Source organism: Giraffa tippelskirchi, chromosome 10 (assembly GCF_054371585.1).
Source record: "Giraffa tippelskirchi isolate mGirTip1 chromosome 10, T2T-mGirTip1v1.2.pri, whole genome shotgun sequence".
NCBI classification, from domain to species: domain Eukaryota; kingdom Metazoa; phylum Chordata; class Mammalia; order Artiodactyla; family Giraffidae; genus Giraffa; species Giraffa tippelskirchi.
In genome coordinates, this window is record NC_137284.1 from 102,628,425 (window position 1) to 102,641,656 (window position 13,232).

The window sequence follows — 13,232 nt, forward strand, 5'->3', positions numbered from 1 at the left end:
GTTTTATGGGTGTTTTCTTTCTTCATGCAAATGCTTTACTAACACACACACACAATATGAACATTCTGAATATCTGAAACACCCTACAAGGTTTCTTATTTGAAAAAATTGTGACTTGGAAAGATGAAGTAATTTGCCCAAATTCACATGATTGGATCATGATTTGACCTGAGATCTGTTTCCCATGTTGCACTAGTGGTAAAGAACCTGCCTGCCAATGCAGGAGACATGAGAGACACAGGTTAAATCCCTGGGTCAGGAAGATCCCCTGGAGTAGGAAATGGCAACTCACTCCAGTATTCTTGCCTGGAAATCCTATGGATAGAGGAGCTTGGTGGGCTACAGTCCACGGGGTTGCAGAGTTGGACATGACTGAGCAACTGAGCATGGTTGGATTCATTCACCTTCCTACTGAGTTTCCCTGTTTGGTGACACTGCCTCTGCAGAGCACTGCCAGCCTCAGCTCCAACCAAGGCAGAAGGAGAGGTGGGGATAAATGCATGAGGTTTGCAAGTGGAAGGAGTCCTTCCCCAAACTTAGGAAGCTTATATGAATTTGCATTTCTTATTGATTTCTGGTGTTGTTTTCTCTTTACATCAGTGTAGTACAACATCCTCTTGGAGTTCATTTGCATTTTAATATTTCTGACTTAAAATTTCACCTCTCTTAGCATCCAGGTGTTCATTACTCTCCAACAGACAATTATAATTATCTCTGTCAGAGAAGTGGTTTTAGGTCAAAATAGAGGACCTTTATCTTCATCAGTCTACCAGTGTGGACTTTTAAAGTTGGGTTTCATTGCCAGAACATGACTCACTTTATGTCTAACCCCATTATATTTCTCCCCTTCATTACTTTTGACAGTTTTTCGTTCTTTATTTTTGCTTGCTATTTCATTCCTTCTGAGAATTTTTGACTTAAACTGTACATATAAGTCACACAGTTCAAAAATAAATAATTTGATGCTGGAGTTCACATTTCTAAAGATTACTAATTATCTTTTTGTTTTGATCTTCAAAAGATATCTTTTAGAAAATAAAAGAGCCAGACACACAGAGGGAGAAAATATGTGCAAAACATGTATCTGATAAAAGACTTGTACCTGTGTATATATAGCTATATATATATACACGTGATCTTCCCTGGTGGCTCAGATGATAATCTGCTTGCAACGTGGAAGACCTGGATTCGATCCCTGGGTTGGGAAGAAGCCCTGGAGGGAAGGGCATGGCAATCCACTCCAGTATTCTTGCCTGGAGAATCCCCATGGACAGAGGAGCCTGGCAGACTGCAGTCCATGGGTTCACAAAGAGTCAGACATGACTGAGCGACTAAGCATATATATACACACACACATATATATACACACACATCCTTACAACTCAATAAGAAGACAAACCAGTTACAAAATTGGCAGAAGATCTGAGCAGACACTTTAATAAAGGCAAGACTTCCTACTAAGCTCATGAAAAGATGTTCGACATTATCAATTTTTAGGGAAATGCCAATCAAAACCACAGTTAGAATGCCCAGTGTTGGCTAGGATCCGAAGAAGCCAAAAACCTTCATGTATTGCTAGTGAAAATGTAAAATGATACAATCACCTTGGAAAACAGTTTGGCAGTCCTCAAAATGCTAAAAATACACTTTTCATGTAACCAAGCAATTCCACTCCTAAGTAATTACTCAAGATAAATGAAAGCATATATTCACACAAGGACTTGTATGCAGAGACTTACAGCAGCCTTATTCACAATCGCTCAAAACTGGAAACAATCCAAATGTCCCATCAGCTGATGAAAAGGTAAATTATGACATCAATACAATGAAATGTTTAGCAGTAAAAAAAAATGAACTACTTATAAATGCAACAACATGGATGAACCTCAAAAATATTGTGTTAAATGAAACAAGCCAGACCAAAAAAACTAAAATTTCTTCAAAATGCACATCTCTTAGAGAAGAGAGCAGTATATTCCTGGGGCTTGGATGGGAATGGGAACTGGCCTTCAGATAGGCATGGGTGAACTTATAGGGGTGACAGAATACTTCAAAAATGTATTGTGGTGATGATTCCACAACAGCATAAATTTGCTAAAAATCTTTGAACTGTATACACTTAGAGTGGGTGAATTTTATGGTATGTAAATGATACCTCAATGAAGCTACTAAAAAATATTTCCCTCTAAAATGATTTCCTTTTTTGGGCTAGTGGTTCTCCGATGAGAGTGAATGAGGGTTGTGGACAGGGAGGAAGACCAGAGACAGCATGTTAGAATTATCTAAGAATTTTTTTAACACATATGTATTTGTTCTTCCCTATAGTATAATACTAGAGATCACAGAATATCACCATGTATTATGAGGGGCGGGTAAAGAATCCTCCTGCAATGCAAGAGATACAGGAAACTCAGGTTCAATCCCTGGGTTAGGAAGATCCCCTGTAGAAGGAAATGAATACCCACTCCAGTATTCTAGCCTGAAAAATCCCATGCACAGAGGAGCCTGGCAGACTATAGTTCATACAGTCGCAAAGAGTTGGACACGGCTGAGTGACTAAGCACACATATATAATTTGCAAATGCTCCCCTAGATGATTCTGATATACATGATCCACACATCTACCCTTGAGAATCTCCTCTTAGTCAGGTTGAGTCCCAGGAGTCTATGTTTTCCATAAGCAAGACAGGTGACTTTTGTGATCACTTAAGTTTAAGAAACTCTGCCCATGTTCTCCAGTGCTAAGAACTTTCAGCATTGTGGCAGAGCACAGTGGGATAAATGTTACTCTGAGAAAATCTATTTTCTGACCCTTTTTAAGTCACATCTACCCAGATACTGGGGGCAGCCAATACCTAGTAATTTTAATGAATTAAACCAATAATTAAGACTCCCAATTACTCCACTTTTGGTGGGGATTCTGGTTCATTGAAAGGAATCTGAACTCAATACCAAAAAGGCCAACCATTTTATTATGATTATGACTTATTTCCTGGAATGTGTTAGCTGTGAGATGTGTGCTTGCATGCTCACTTATGCCCAGCACTTTGTGACTCCAGGCTCCTCTCTTCATGGGATTTTCCAGGCAGGAACAGTGGAGTGGGTTGCCATTTCTTAGCTATGAGATAATCGGCTATATTTATGCCTAGTTGTGGTCCATTGGGTTGAAAACTCTGGGGTCTCTTCTTTCCCTTTTAAAAAGTAATGTCTTTTCCTTTGAAGCATTCTGTCATTCCTGAGTTGATGGAAGTCTGCCATTCTTGGAAGAATGCAGGAAACAGAAAACATAGAGCATTTGCAGTCACCTTCAATGGCTTTATTTTCCTGATTGTCAAGTTTGCCAAAAAAAATTAGATCGCTAGAGATGATGGCTAAATGTTCCTGTTGTTTTTAGAAAAATACAGTTTTGTAGGAGAGAAAACATGGGAACTTCAAAAAAATTAAAGTGTTGTTGCTCTCCATCAAGGGGTCACTGCCAGTTCTGTGCATGTCAACAAGATTCCTGTCTAGTAAACTGCCTGAAATCCCTACCATTGTTCAGCATTGTGGAGAAAACATTAAGCATTAATTATCTATTTTTATAATACATTATTTATTTATAATCTGAAAGGAGGAAGTTAGCCCCCCAGTTTTTTTCTAGATTAGTATCCATCGATTACTTTCCTAGATCTGCTTCTAGTGGAATCAAAATTGTTCTCATTTATCAGTTATTATTTTTTCCCTGATTTAGTTCAGATGCCTCCTGCCTCCTAACATGCATGCTTAGGCTCTGTTTGCAGAGTGAGGTTATTGGTATCAGGAGCTCCTGGAGAGATACATGGAGGAGGGTAGCCTGATCATGTGTGGTCATCTACTAATTTCTTGTGATCTTGTCGCAGGCCTTTTGGGAAGGAACTGTGACTCTGTGTGCCTTTTTACTCTTGGTATCTTAGTGAGACATGGAGGGGCCTTGCATGCTGCAGGTCATGGGAGTCACAAAGAGTTCGACACGATTTAGCAACTGAATAACAACAAAATCTTAGCATAGTGAATAGCACAAAGTAGGCACTTAATGAAGAAAGAGTGAAAATGTAAGCTCCATGTGGCCAGGGACCACACCTTCCTTGTTGTGCATTATAACCCTTAGCACAGTTACATATAGGTGATCAGTAAAATATATAATGACCGAATCAGGAATTTAGCATCAGATTTGTTTGGATTCCTGCTCTTGTATTTTCTGACATTTGTAGTTTGATATTCAGTTTGAATTTACAAATAAAATTTTGATTTGGTTATCCAAATGTGTGGGTTGATTTCCATGATCAAAAGGTTACATCTTGTATAAGATACTGCTTTGTCATTTATTGTTTTTCTCTTACCTCCAAACCTGCCACACAGTTTTAAAATAGTTTTTATAATTAGGATGACTTGAGGTATATTTATTCACTTGGTTGCTATGGGTGAGTGATTAGTGACTTTGTATAAGATGGAATGTATGGGAATTTAAGAATGATTTTAGATGAATTCAGGCATGATCAAACCATAACACGTTATGAGAGGAAAGACAGGTATTTAGAGTGGAGGTCATTAGGCAGTTGAGGTCAGTAATGCCAAAAAAACATTTACTTGCAGGTACTATATACTAAGTGGTAAATATGATTTCAATGGAATCTGAAAGCTTATTTAAAAATATTCTGTTTAGGTACTTCAGCAGTGAATCAGGTGTGCCTACTATTTAAGCAGTAATTTTCTCAGGAGCAATGTTTTGAACCTAAATGACTTGCATGGTTACTGGAAGAATGAGGTTACTGATAAAAATTATTCCTTTTTTGCTTGGGATATCACATTATTATTGCTTTAAGGGAAATTTTCTCAGAGAAAGCAGATGCTCGGTGCTTATTAGTATGGTAGTTTTAAATATTTAAGATGTGAACAAAAGACCAGATCATCCCAATGACTCTTTATAGAAAAGGAAATGCATTAACTTTACCAAAATGTGAATGCCATAGCACTTTAAACATTTTATTTAACTTGACATAGAAGTGTAATGTTCATTTCTTCCTTTGTGTATAGCTTTAGTATTTTAATGATAGAAGTCCCAAAGAGGGTTTTATTATTATGAACTAAAGGTGTCATTCACAATTCAGGTAGGACAGGACTGTACTGAGACTTCTGCTTTGAGCCTCTGAAAATAGTGGCTCCTAATCTGCAAGGGAGCTTTTATTTTTTCCCCTGGGCTTTGGCAGAGTCTGCATACCCTCAGTTGACACACCTCCCACATAATTTTCATGGCAAATAGAAGGGGGAAAAATGGAAGCAGTAACATTTTGTTTTCTTAGGCTCCAAAATCATTGCAGATGGTGACTGCAGCCATGGAATTAAAAGGTAATTGCTCCTTGGAAGGAAAACTATGGCAAAATTAGACAACAATTAAAAAGCAAAGACATCTCTACCGACAAAAGTCCATATAGTCAAAGCTGTGGTTTTTCCAGAAGTCGTGTACAGTTGTGAGAGTTGGCTCATAAAGAAAGCTGAGTGCCAAAGAATGGGTGCTTTTGAATTGTGCTGGAGAAGATTCTTGAGAGTCCCTTGGACACCAAAGAGATCAAACCAGTCAATCCTAAAGGAAGTCAACCCTGAATATTGAATGGAAGGATTGATGCTAAAGCTGAAGCTCCAATACTTTGGCCACCTGTTGTAAAGGGTTGACTCATTGGAAAAGACCCTGATGCTGGGAAAGATTGAAGGCAGGAGGAGAAGGGAGCAGCAGAAGATGAGATGGTTGGATGGCATCACTGATTCAGTGGAATGAGTTTGAGCAAACTCCAGGAGATGATGAAGGACAGTGAAACCTGGCATGCTGCAGTCCATGGTGTCACAGAGTCAGACATGACTCAGTGGCTTATCAGCAACAACAGCAACAGTAGAAAAATATTCATCCTGAGTTGTTCAGGAGTTGGAAGCAGTGCTTGGGTCAGCAGTGAAGTTGTGAGCCTGAGAAGGGAAAGGGCAGTGGCTTTCAGGTCTTACTTGTATTTAATATGTCCCTTCACATAATTTGCACTAGTTCCAACTTTATCTCTGCTTCCCTTTTGTAACTGGTTGTATAATAAAAGCCTTTTTTCCTTTCAACATTAAAAACAAAAAACAACAATTCTCAAACCTAAAAGGCAACATAATCTTTCTTCTTGGTCAATAATAACCTAGGTGCCTTTCTTTATTTTAGTGTCTTCTCAAAGACTTGGAGAAACAATCAAAAAATATATAGGAATATAGAATGACAGCCCTAGAAAGAATGTTAGAAATTGAATCCTACCCCTTACTATTTTTTTGGTTGCTCTGGATCTTAGTTGCCATATGTGGGATTTTAGTTGTGTCATGTGGGATCTAGTTCTCAGATCACGGAACAATGTGAAGTATTATTTCATGAGAGTTTTCAAATGATTTTATACTGTATATCTATCTGTCTTTATATCCTGTGCACTTAGCATTGGTGTTTAGCAGGCAATAAATAAATGTTTACTGAATTAAACATTAGCATATTAAAGTTTGTATATATATGAAACTGAATTTCTTATAGTTTCTTAAATAACTGTGTTTTAGTTTGCTCTGAGGTCTTCATGCACACTGCTGCTTTTGCCCGAAGTGCCCAGGTCTTACCTCGAATGCCTTTTCCTTTGGGAGACATTTCTTAATCATTTTCTAATGCATGAACTTCCTTGCCCCAGGCACATTGGCCCTTTTCAGTGCTTTTTTCCCTTGGAAATGTTTGTCTAAAGGCAATCTTCCCTGGCACTTTGTAACTCCTTGAGAGCAAGGACTGTGTCTGCTCTTCATTTGTGTATCTCTAGCATCCAGCCCATGACCTTGTACTTACTAGAGTTTTGAGGCATTGAATTATGAGCACGTTTTTAGTACCAGTGCTTGAATAGGTCACAACTACCTCAACACTTTTCTCATCTCTTATCCTCTCCTCAATCCTTGCCCATCCATTTTCAGTTCTGTCTGTTTAACCTCCAAAATGCATATGTGAAGTTTCCCCATTTTGATCCATTTCCATCACCACCACCACCACCACCACCACTATAATCCATCCTACCATCATCTCTTGCCCTAGCCCACTAGAATAATCTGGTCTTCCTGTATTTATCTAGTCCTAGTCAAGAAATAGAATGGACTGAAATTATAGCTTATCACATAGTATGAATCAGTATTATTTTGAGAAACTGGTGAACAAGCTGGTCATTTATCTTTCCCAGCCAGGAGGGTTCTTCACCTGTTGGACTGTGTTTAGCTCCATTTTGGTCTTGTACGGTAGAATCTCTTGATCTCTCACTATTTTGTTTTTCATTGCATAAGACAATTAAAGGATTGCATTAGCGCTAGAAAATCTGAAAATTAACCAGGTGGTTACAGGGCTAAGTGAGGGTTGATAATGATCTGTATTGAATTCACATGCAGTGATATTTTTTCTCGATTTCTTATGTATTTCATGGTTGTATTAGGATAAATTTGGCTGCCATAACATAAGCCCCATAATATTGGTTTAAACATGATGGAAAGTGATTTATCTCTTAATTAACAACTTGAACATAAGCAACACAGGGCAGTTACAGTGCTTCCATGGTGCTGGAGACATAGGACCCTTCTATTTTATTGCTTTCCCATCTTTAACTTGAAATGGCTACTCCTGTTCCTACAAACACCATCACAAGTGTCACAAAATGGGAACAAAGGGGAGGACATAATTCTTCTAAGGCACAGTGTTTCTGCTTATATGCCATTCATCGGTCCTAGGCACATGGTCATACTAAGCTGCAAGGGATGCTGGGCAGCCATGTGTTTCCCTAAAACTTCTATTACTGCAGAAGAGGACAGGTGTCAGGGCTTAAGGAGCATCTGCACCATAGTCAGCAACAGGAAAGGCTTTACTTTTGGAATGCTTATTTTTTTTTTCTAACATTGCTTTATGAGGAGAAATTTCCCATTGAAATTATTAAGCTACTTGACCTGTGGGAAAGAATTCACCTGAGTTATTGTATTTGACTTTGGGATTTTAAGTCAAATGCATTTCACTGGTTATAGGGATGAGTATTGGAGAAGGAAATGGCAACCTACTCCAGTACTCTTGCCTGGAAAATCCCATGGATGGAGGAGCCTGGTAGGCTACAGTCCATGGGGTCCCGAAGAGGCGGACGTGACTGAGTGACTTCACTTTCACTTTTCATGTTCATGCACTGGAGAAGGAAATGGCAACCCACTCCACTATTCTTGCCTGAAGAATCCTGGGGACAGAGGAGCCTGGTGGGCTGCCAACTATGCGGTTACACAGAGTTGGACATGACTGAAGTGACTTAGCAGCAGCAGCAGCAGGGATGAGTATGAAACATTGAGATGAGGTTGCTTTTTCTTATCTCTTCTTTTTCTTGGACTGTTTTTATGTTTTCTTTTTTACCTTTCTTGGGGCTAATCTCATATTTATTTTTGTTGTGCTTTTAGGCATGGCTCAGTCTCAAGGCTGGGTGAGAAGGTACTTCAAGGCCTTTTGTAAAGGCTTCTTTGTGGCGGTACCTGTGGCAGTGACTTTCTTGGATCGAGTTGCCTGCGTGGCAAGAGTGGAAGGAGCATCGATGCAGGTAAAACTGATGTGACTCCTTTCTTTGAAATACACGTTTGGTTGTTTCTCAAGCACTAGAAATGAGATTTCTGTATATTGTCACCATGCTAGAAACTGAAAGGTTTTTGAAAGGCCTTGAACTAAATTTTAATGTTACTAAATGTCTTTATAAGGTCTTCTAATGCAGTCATATTATAAGCAATGGTGAATAAAAATAATTCTCTGTATCTACAGTCCCCCCCCCCCGGGCCCTTAGGAATGATAAATTGAGATTCTAAAGAAATTTTACAAAATAATATCACTTTCTGTGGCTGTGGCCTGAGATTTTAAGGTTTTTTTTTTTTTTTTTCCAATTATCCATATATGACTGAGATCAGATTTATGAGTTCAGTTGCAGGATGAATTTGTCTCCAATTCATTTACCTGATTGTTTTACACTCTCACACATGCACTCACACATTCATTTATGCACACACAGAGTTCTGATATGTAGAAAAGTCTGCAGCACTGATTTCAGATATTCTAGTGTGTTCTTTAAGCATGTTGCTGATTGAGAAGATTCAATGCCATTTACATTGGAAAAATTTTGGAGTGGAGATTTCCAAAAGTTATACACAAGTAGTCTCCAGTAACTCAGAGAAAACTTGATTATTCTAATGCTGATGTCTGGAACCTAGCTGTTTCAGTAAGTTTATGCAACTAAGAAGAATTTGCATTTTGTAATATAATTTGTATTCTTCCATTATTTTGTATATTAAGTTCATGCATTATACTAAATATTTCTATAAAACAAATAAAATGAATGTATAAACATCTAAGAGTTTAAAATGATACAGAGAGTAACCAGCTTACTTTCCCCCCTTTTTTTAGTCTTTAAAGTTGGTGAGGGCATAGATACCAGCTTTGAAGAGTTAGAATGAATTTGCTTTGTTAAAATTATAACTGTTGTACTGAGAATCAGGTCTTTTCCTGAGTTCAGGTGCTTAGTGAGATCCTGAGTGAGTGCTTTTGGGGTGAAACTAGGGTTCTAAAGCATGGCTGCCTGAATATTTACTTATTTACTGTGTTTCCATCATTTGAGAATGATGGGGGCCTTCTTTTGGGTTGGGGCTTCTGAGTTAAACCCTGTCTCTCACGTTCACTCTAGAGTGGGTCAGCAGCTCCAAGCAAACTGGTCACTTACTTTGAATGCAAAAATATTGTAGTTGCATGGGTACAGCAAACAAAGGAAGAGGGATTTATAAGTGTATGGCTTTATTCCTAAATGCAGTTTAATACATTTAACAGGGATGGGTTTCACATTTCCTTCCTCTTTAATTTTAAATTCCTAGCAGACTCATCTTAGATCCAATTCTTCGGGGAAATTAAACTTTCTTTGTTGAGCTTTTGAATCAGATTCCTCATTTGAGATTAAAACTTCCTTCTCCACAGCCATCCAAATTCCTTTTTGGTCCCCTTCATCCCTTTGAACCCATCGGCGGATATTATTTTTTGATAACAAATAATCACACGAATAATGACTTTTTTCCAGTTTTGTTAGTGCTATCTTGTTACACAACCCTCACCATCCTGAGATGGAATTTTTCCAGAACACAAAACCTCGTAATCTTGGATTTCATGATATTCCAGAGAATCATACGGCAATCATAGTATTGCAATCTTCATGCCTTTAGCCCAGTATATACTATGTTCATGACTTGTGCTCAGAGGGAAAAAACACAAGGAACTAACTATTTTATGAAAACACAAAGCTTATCCACAGTGAAGAAAACAATGCAGAAAGTCTTGAATATGCCAGATCTTGTCTTTTAAAGCCTTTAGATAACAAGATCTGTCATTTAAATGCCAGATCTGTTGATTAAATAGTAAGTTTATTGCAGATACATTAGAATTTCTTACAGTATTCCTGGACTACTACCCCCAAGAATCAAATTTTTACCTTGTAGTTTGTTTGGTAGGATTTCCTTAGCTGTTGGTTCGAGACAACAGTTTGAATTGACTTTGATCTACAGGGAAATTGATTGGAAGGCTTATGAGTACTTTGGTGGAAGGCAGGAATGTGGCAATCGTCAGGGACAGCTGGAATGCTGCTAGAGTGCTCAGTCTTTTCTGTTTCAGCATCTGCTTCTGTCAGCATCTTGGCTTAGTTCTCTCAGACCAGCTTTCGTCTCAACTCAGGGTACGTGGCTGCTGGCAACTCTCATGCCTTTAGGTGCCCAATTTCTTTACTGTCTGAGCGAGATTTCTCCTTATGCCTTAATTTCACTTTGAAAAATCTTGAAGAAGGACTGTGATTGACTCAGCTTGGACCATATACCCTGATCCATGCAAATACAGATCAACTTTGACCAGAAGGTTAGGGTGCTACGATCGGCCTACCTTTGGACAGGTACACACCCCTAGCCTGTGGCTAGGAGGAATGAGAAAGCAACAACATATAGTTGAATCACATTTTTCTGTGGGCTTTCAAGGTGAGGTAGTGGTTATACTTCCCAGAAGAAGAGGAGGTGTTATTTTTAGAATAAAAGGGTGAAGGATATTCTGGGAAGAAAGGAAAAAAAAATGTATGTTTATTATAGTTTTGTCTATATTATAAGAATTTTAGATTACTTTTGAGGATAATAGATAATTTGTTTACACTTTCATTAGATATCACTCAATCATACTTAAAATTATTTCGGACTAGGAAGTGCAGTAATGAGATATTATTATTAATTAATTCAGTGTATTTGAAGAGATCTTTGCTATGCTACAGCTTTGATGAACTGAACATGTTTAGGCCATGGGGTTCAGCAGAATTTTTGACAAAAAAATTCAAAAAAATTCTTGTCTTGAAATTTCTCTAATGATGCAAGTACTAAATAGTTGGCAGGGTATGTGGTACTCTCTGGAAATCCCTGAGCTTCCTGCAAGGAATGCACCTGCTTTTATTGACTCTGAGGCCTGAAAATTATTCCTGGATTATTGCAGTTGGTTGATTTGTTGTGAACAGAAGGAGTATTCTGGGTGCATGGTGATGTTTTGTTATACCAAGGCTTAAAGGTGTGAAAGGAAGAGAGATAAAACAATAGGCAAGAACGAAAAATATGTGAAGAAGAAGAGGAAGGAAAATAACATAGATCAGTTGGGTGATGGAGAAAATTAAACACCTGAGACACTGAGCAGGAGACAAGAGTGGCACAAGGGACCAGTGATGAACAGAGAGAAAACTGCTCCAGTGAAGAGGCTCGTGGCTCCTTTTGTGGAACCTTCCTTGGAATTGTACCCTTGAATGCTGACCCATCTCTGTTGCATGTTTGTGTATAACACCATGAGATTTGTCATCCAGCCATCCATTCTAAATCTCAGTATTCATTGAAGCAATCTGTGTGCCATTTTGAGGGAACTCCTATTGGAATAGGTTATCAGTCTTCATTGGAGGGATCGATGCTGACACTGAAGCTCCAACACTTTGGCTACCTGATGTGAAGAGCTGAATCTTTAGAAAAGACCCTGAGCTGGGAAAGATTGAGAGCAGGAGGAGAAGGGGGCAACAGAGAATGAGATGGTTGCATGGCATCACCGACTCAGTGGACATGAATTTGAGCAAACTCCAGATGACAATGAAGGTCAGGAGAACCTGGCATGCTGTATTCCATGGGGTCGCAAAGTGTTAGAACCGACTTAGTGACCAAATAACAACAACAACAACAACAACAACAACCAGTCTTGAGCGTCATTCATTGCATAGTACCTGAGTGGTCCTGTGGATTCAGGTAGAAGGACCATATGTAGTCATTTCTTTCATTTCAACTATATGAATAATTTTGTGACTCAGGGGGCATTTGCATATTTGCAGATACGGACAATAATAAAGGCACTGGTAACTGTGAGTTGGAATAGGGAATCATTTATCAAATGGCTGGTATGTGCAAAACTGCTCCTGAGGTATGGGAGTCAGATGCAGATTCTATATCCAAGGTCATCTTGCTATAGCAGAGGTTTAAGAATTATTAATCCTAGATAATTGCTCTATCTTCAGATGAGATTTGATATAGAAGATATCAAGTTGTCAGATATTTGGCCAGTGCCTAGCACATCCAGAAATGGAAAAAGAAAAAAAAAAAACCTTATTTGGTTTAGCATACTATTTTAGAGAATGAACCTGGAAATTTTAATTTGAGACAGAATGGTACCAGAAAAATAATATCTTGAGCCCTTTTATAGTTCAACACTATTATGTTTACTATGGCAACAAACAACTCCAAAATTTTTGTGGTTTATATAACATTTTTATTTCTTGCTCATTGATCTGTAGATTGATTGTGGTCACTCTAGACTAAGGGTTTGGGTCAGTCTGCTTCCTGTATCTCTCATTGTGGGCCCTCTGCTGAAGGAACAGTGACAATCTGGAGCGTGCTCTTCTTGTGAGTGATAGCAGGACACAGGGTGAATGGAAACGCTCAGAACATCTTAGAGCCTCCATTCAGAACTTCTACTCTTCTGTCTACATTCCATTGGTCAAAGCAAGTCACACAGCAAAACCCAAAGCAATTAGATGGAAATATATTCCACCCATGGGGAAGTCATGGCAAAGGTAAGGAGGGAAGGATGAATTGTGAATAGGTAGGTATATCTACCACAGCCACTAGGATGC

The 13,232-nt window shown here is 38.6% G+C and overlaps 1 protein-coding gene across 17 annotated transcripts in view; it reads left to right on the forward strand.

Annotated features, from left to right (window-relative positions):
* IMMP2L (inner mitochondrial membrane peptidase subunit 2) overlaps positions 1 to 13,232 on the forward strand; it is a 917,103-nt gene that overhangs the window by 32,793 nt on the left and 871,078 nt on the right. For all 17 annotated transcript variants that reach the window (XR_014067695.1, XR_014067691.1, XR_014067696.1 and 14 more), the window contains one exon: positions 8,479 to 8,615. Coding sequence is in view for 11 of the 17 variants with exons in the window: in XM_081537149.1 (XP_081393275.1) it covers positions 8,479 to 8,615 (137 nt within the window). In the remaining 6 variants the exon portion in view is untranslated. The remainder of the gene's footprint in view (positions 1 to 8,478; positions 8,616 to 13,232) is intronic.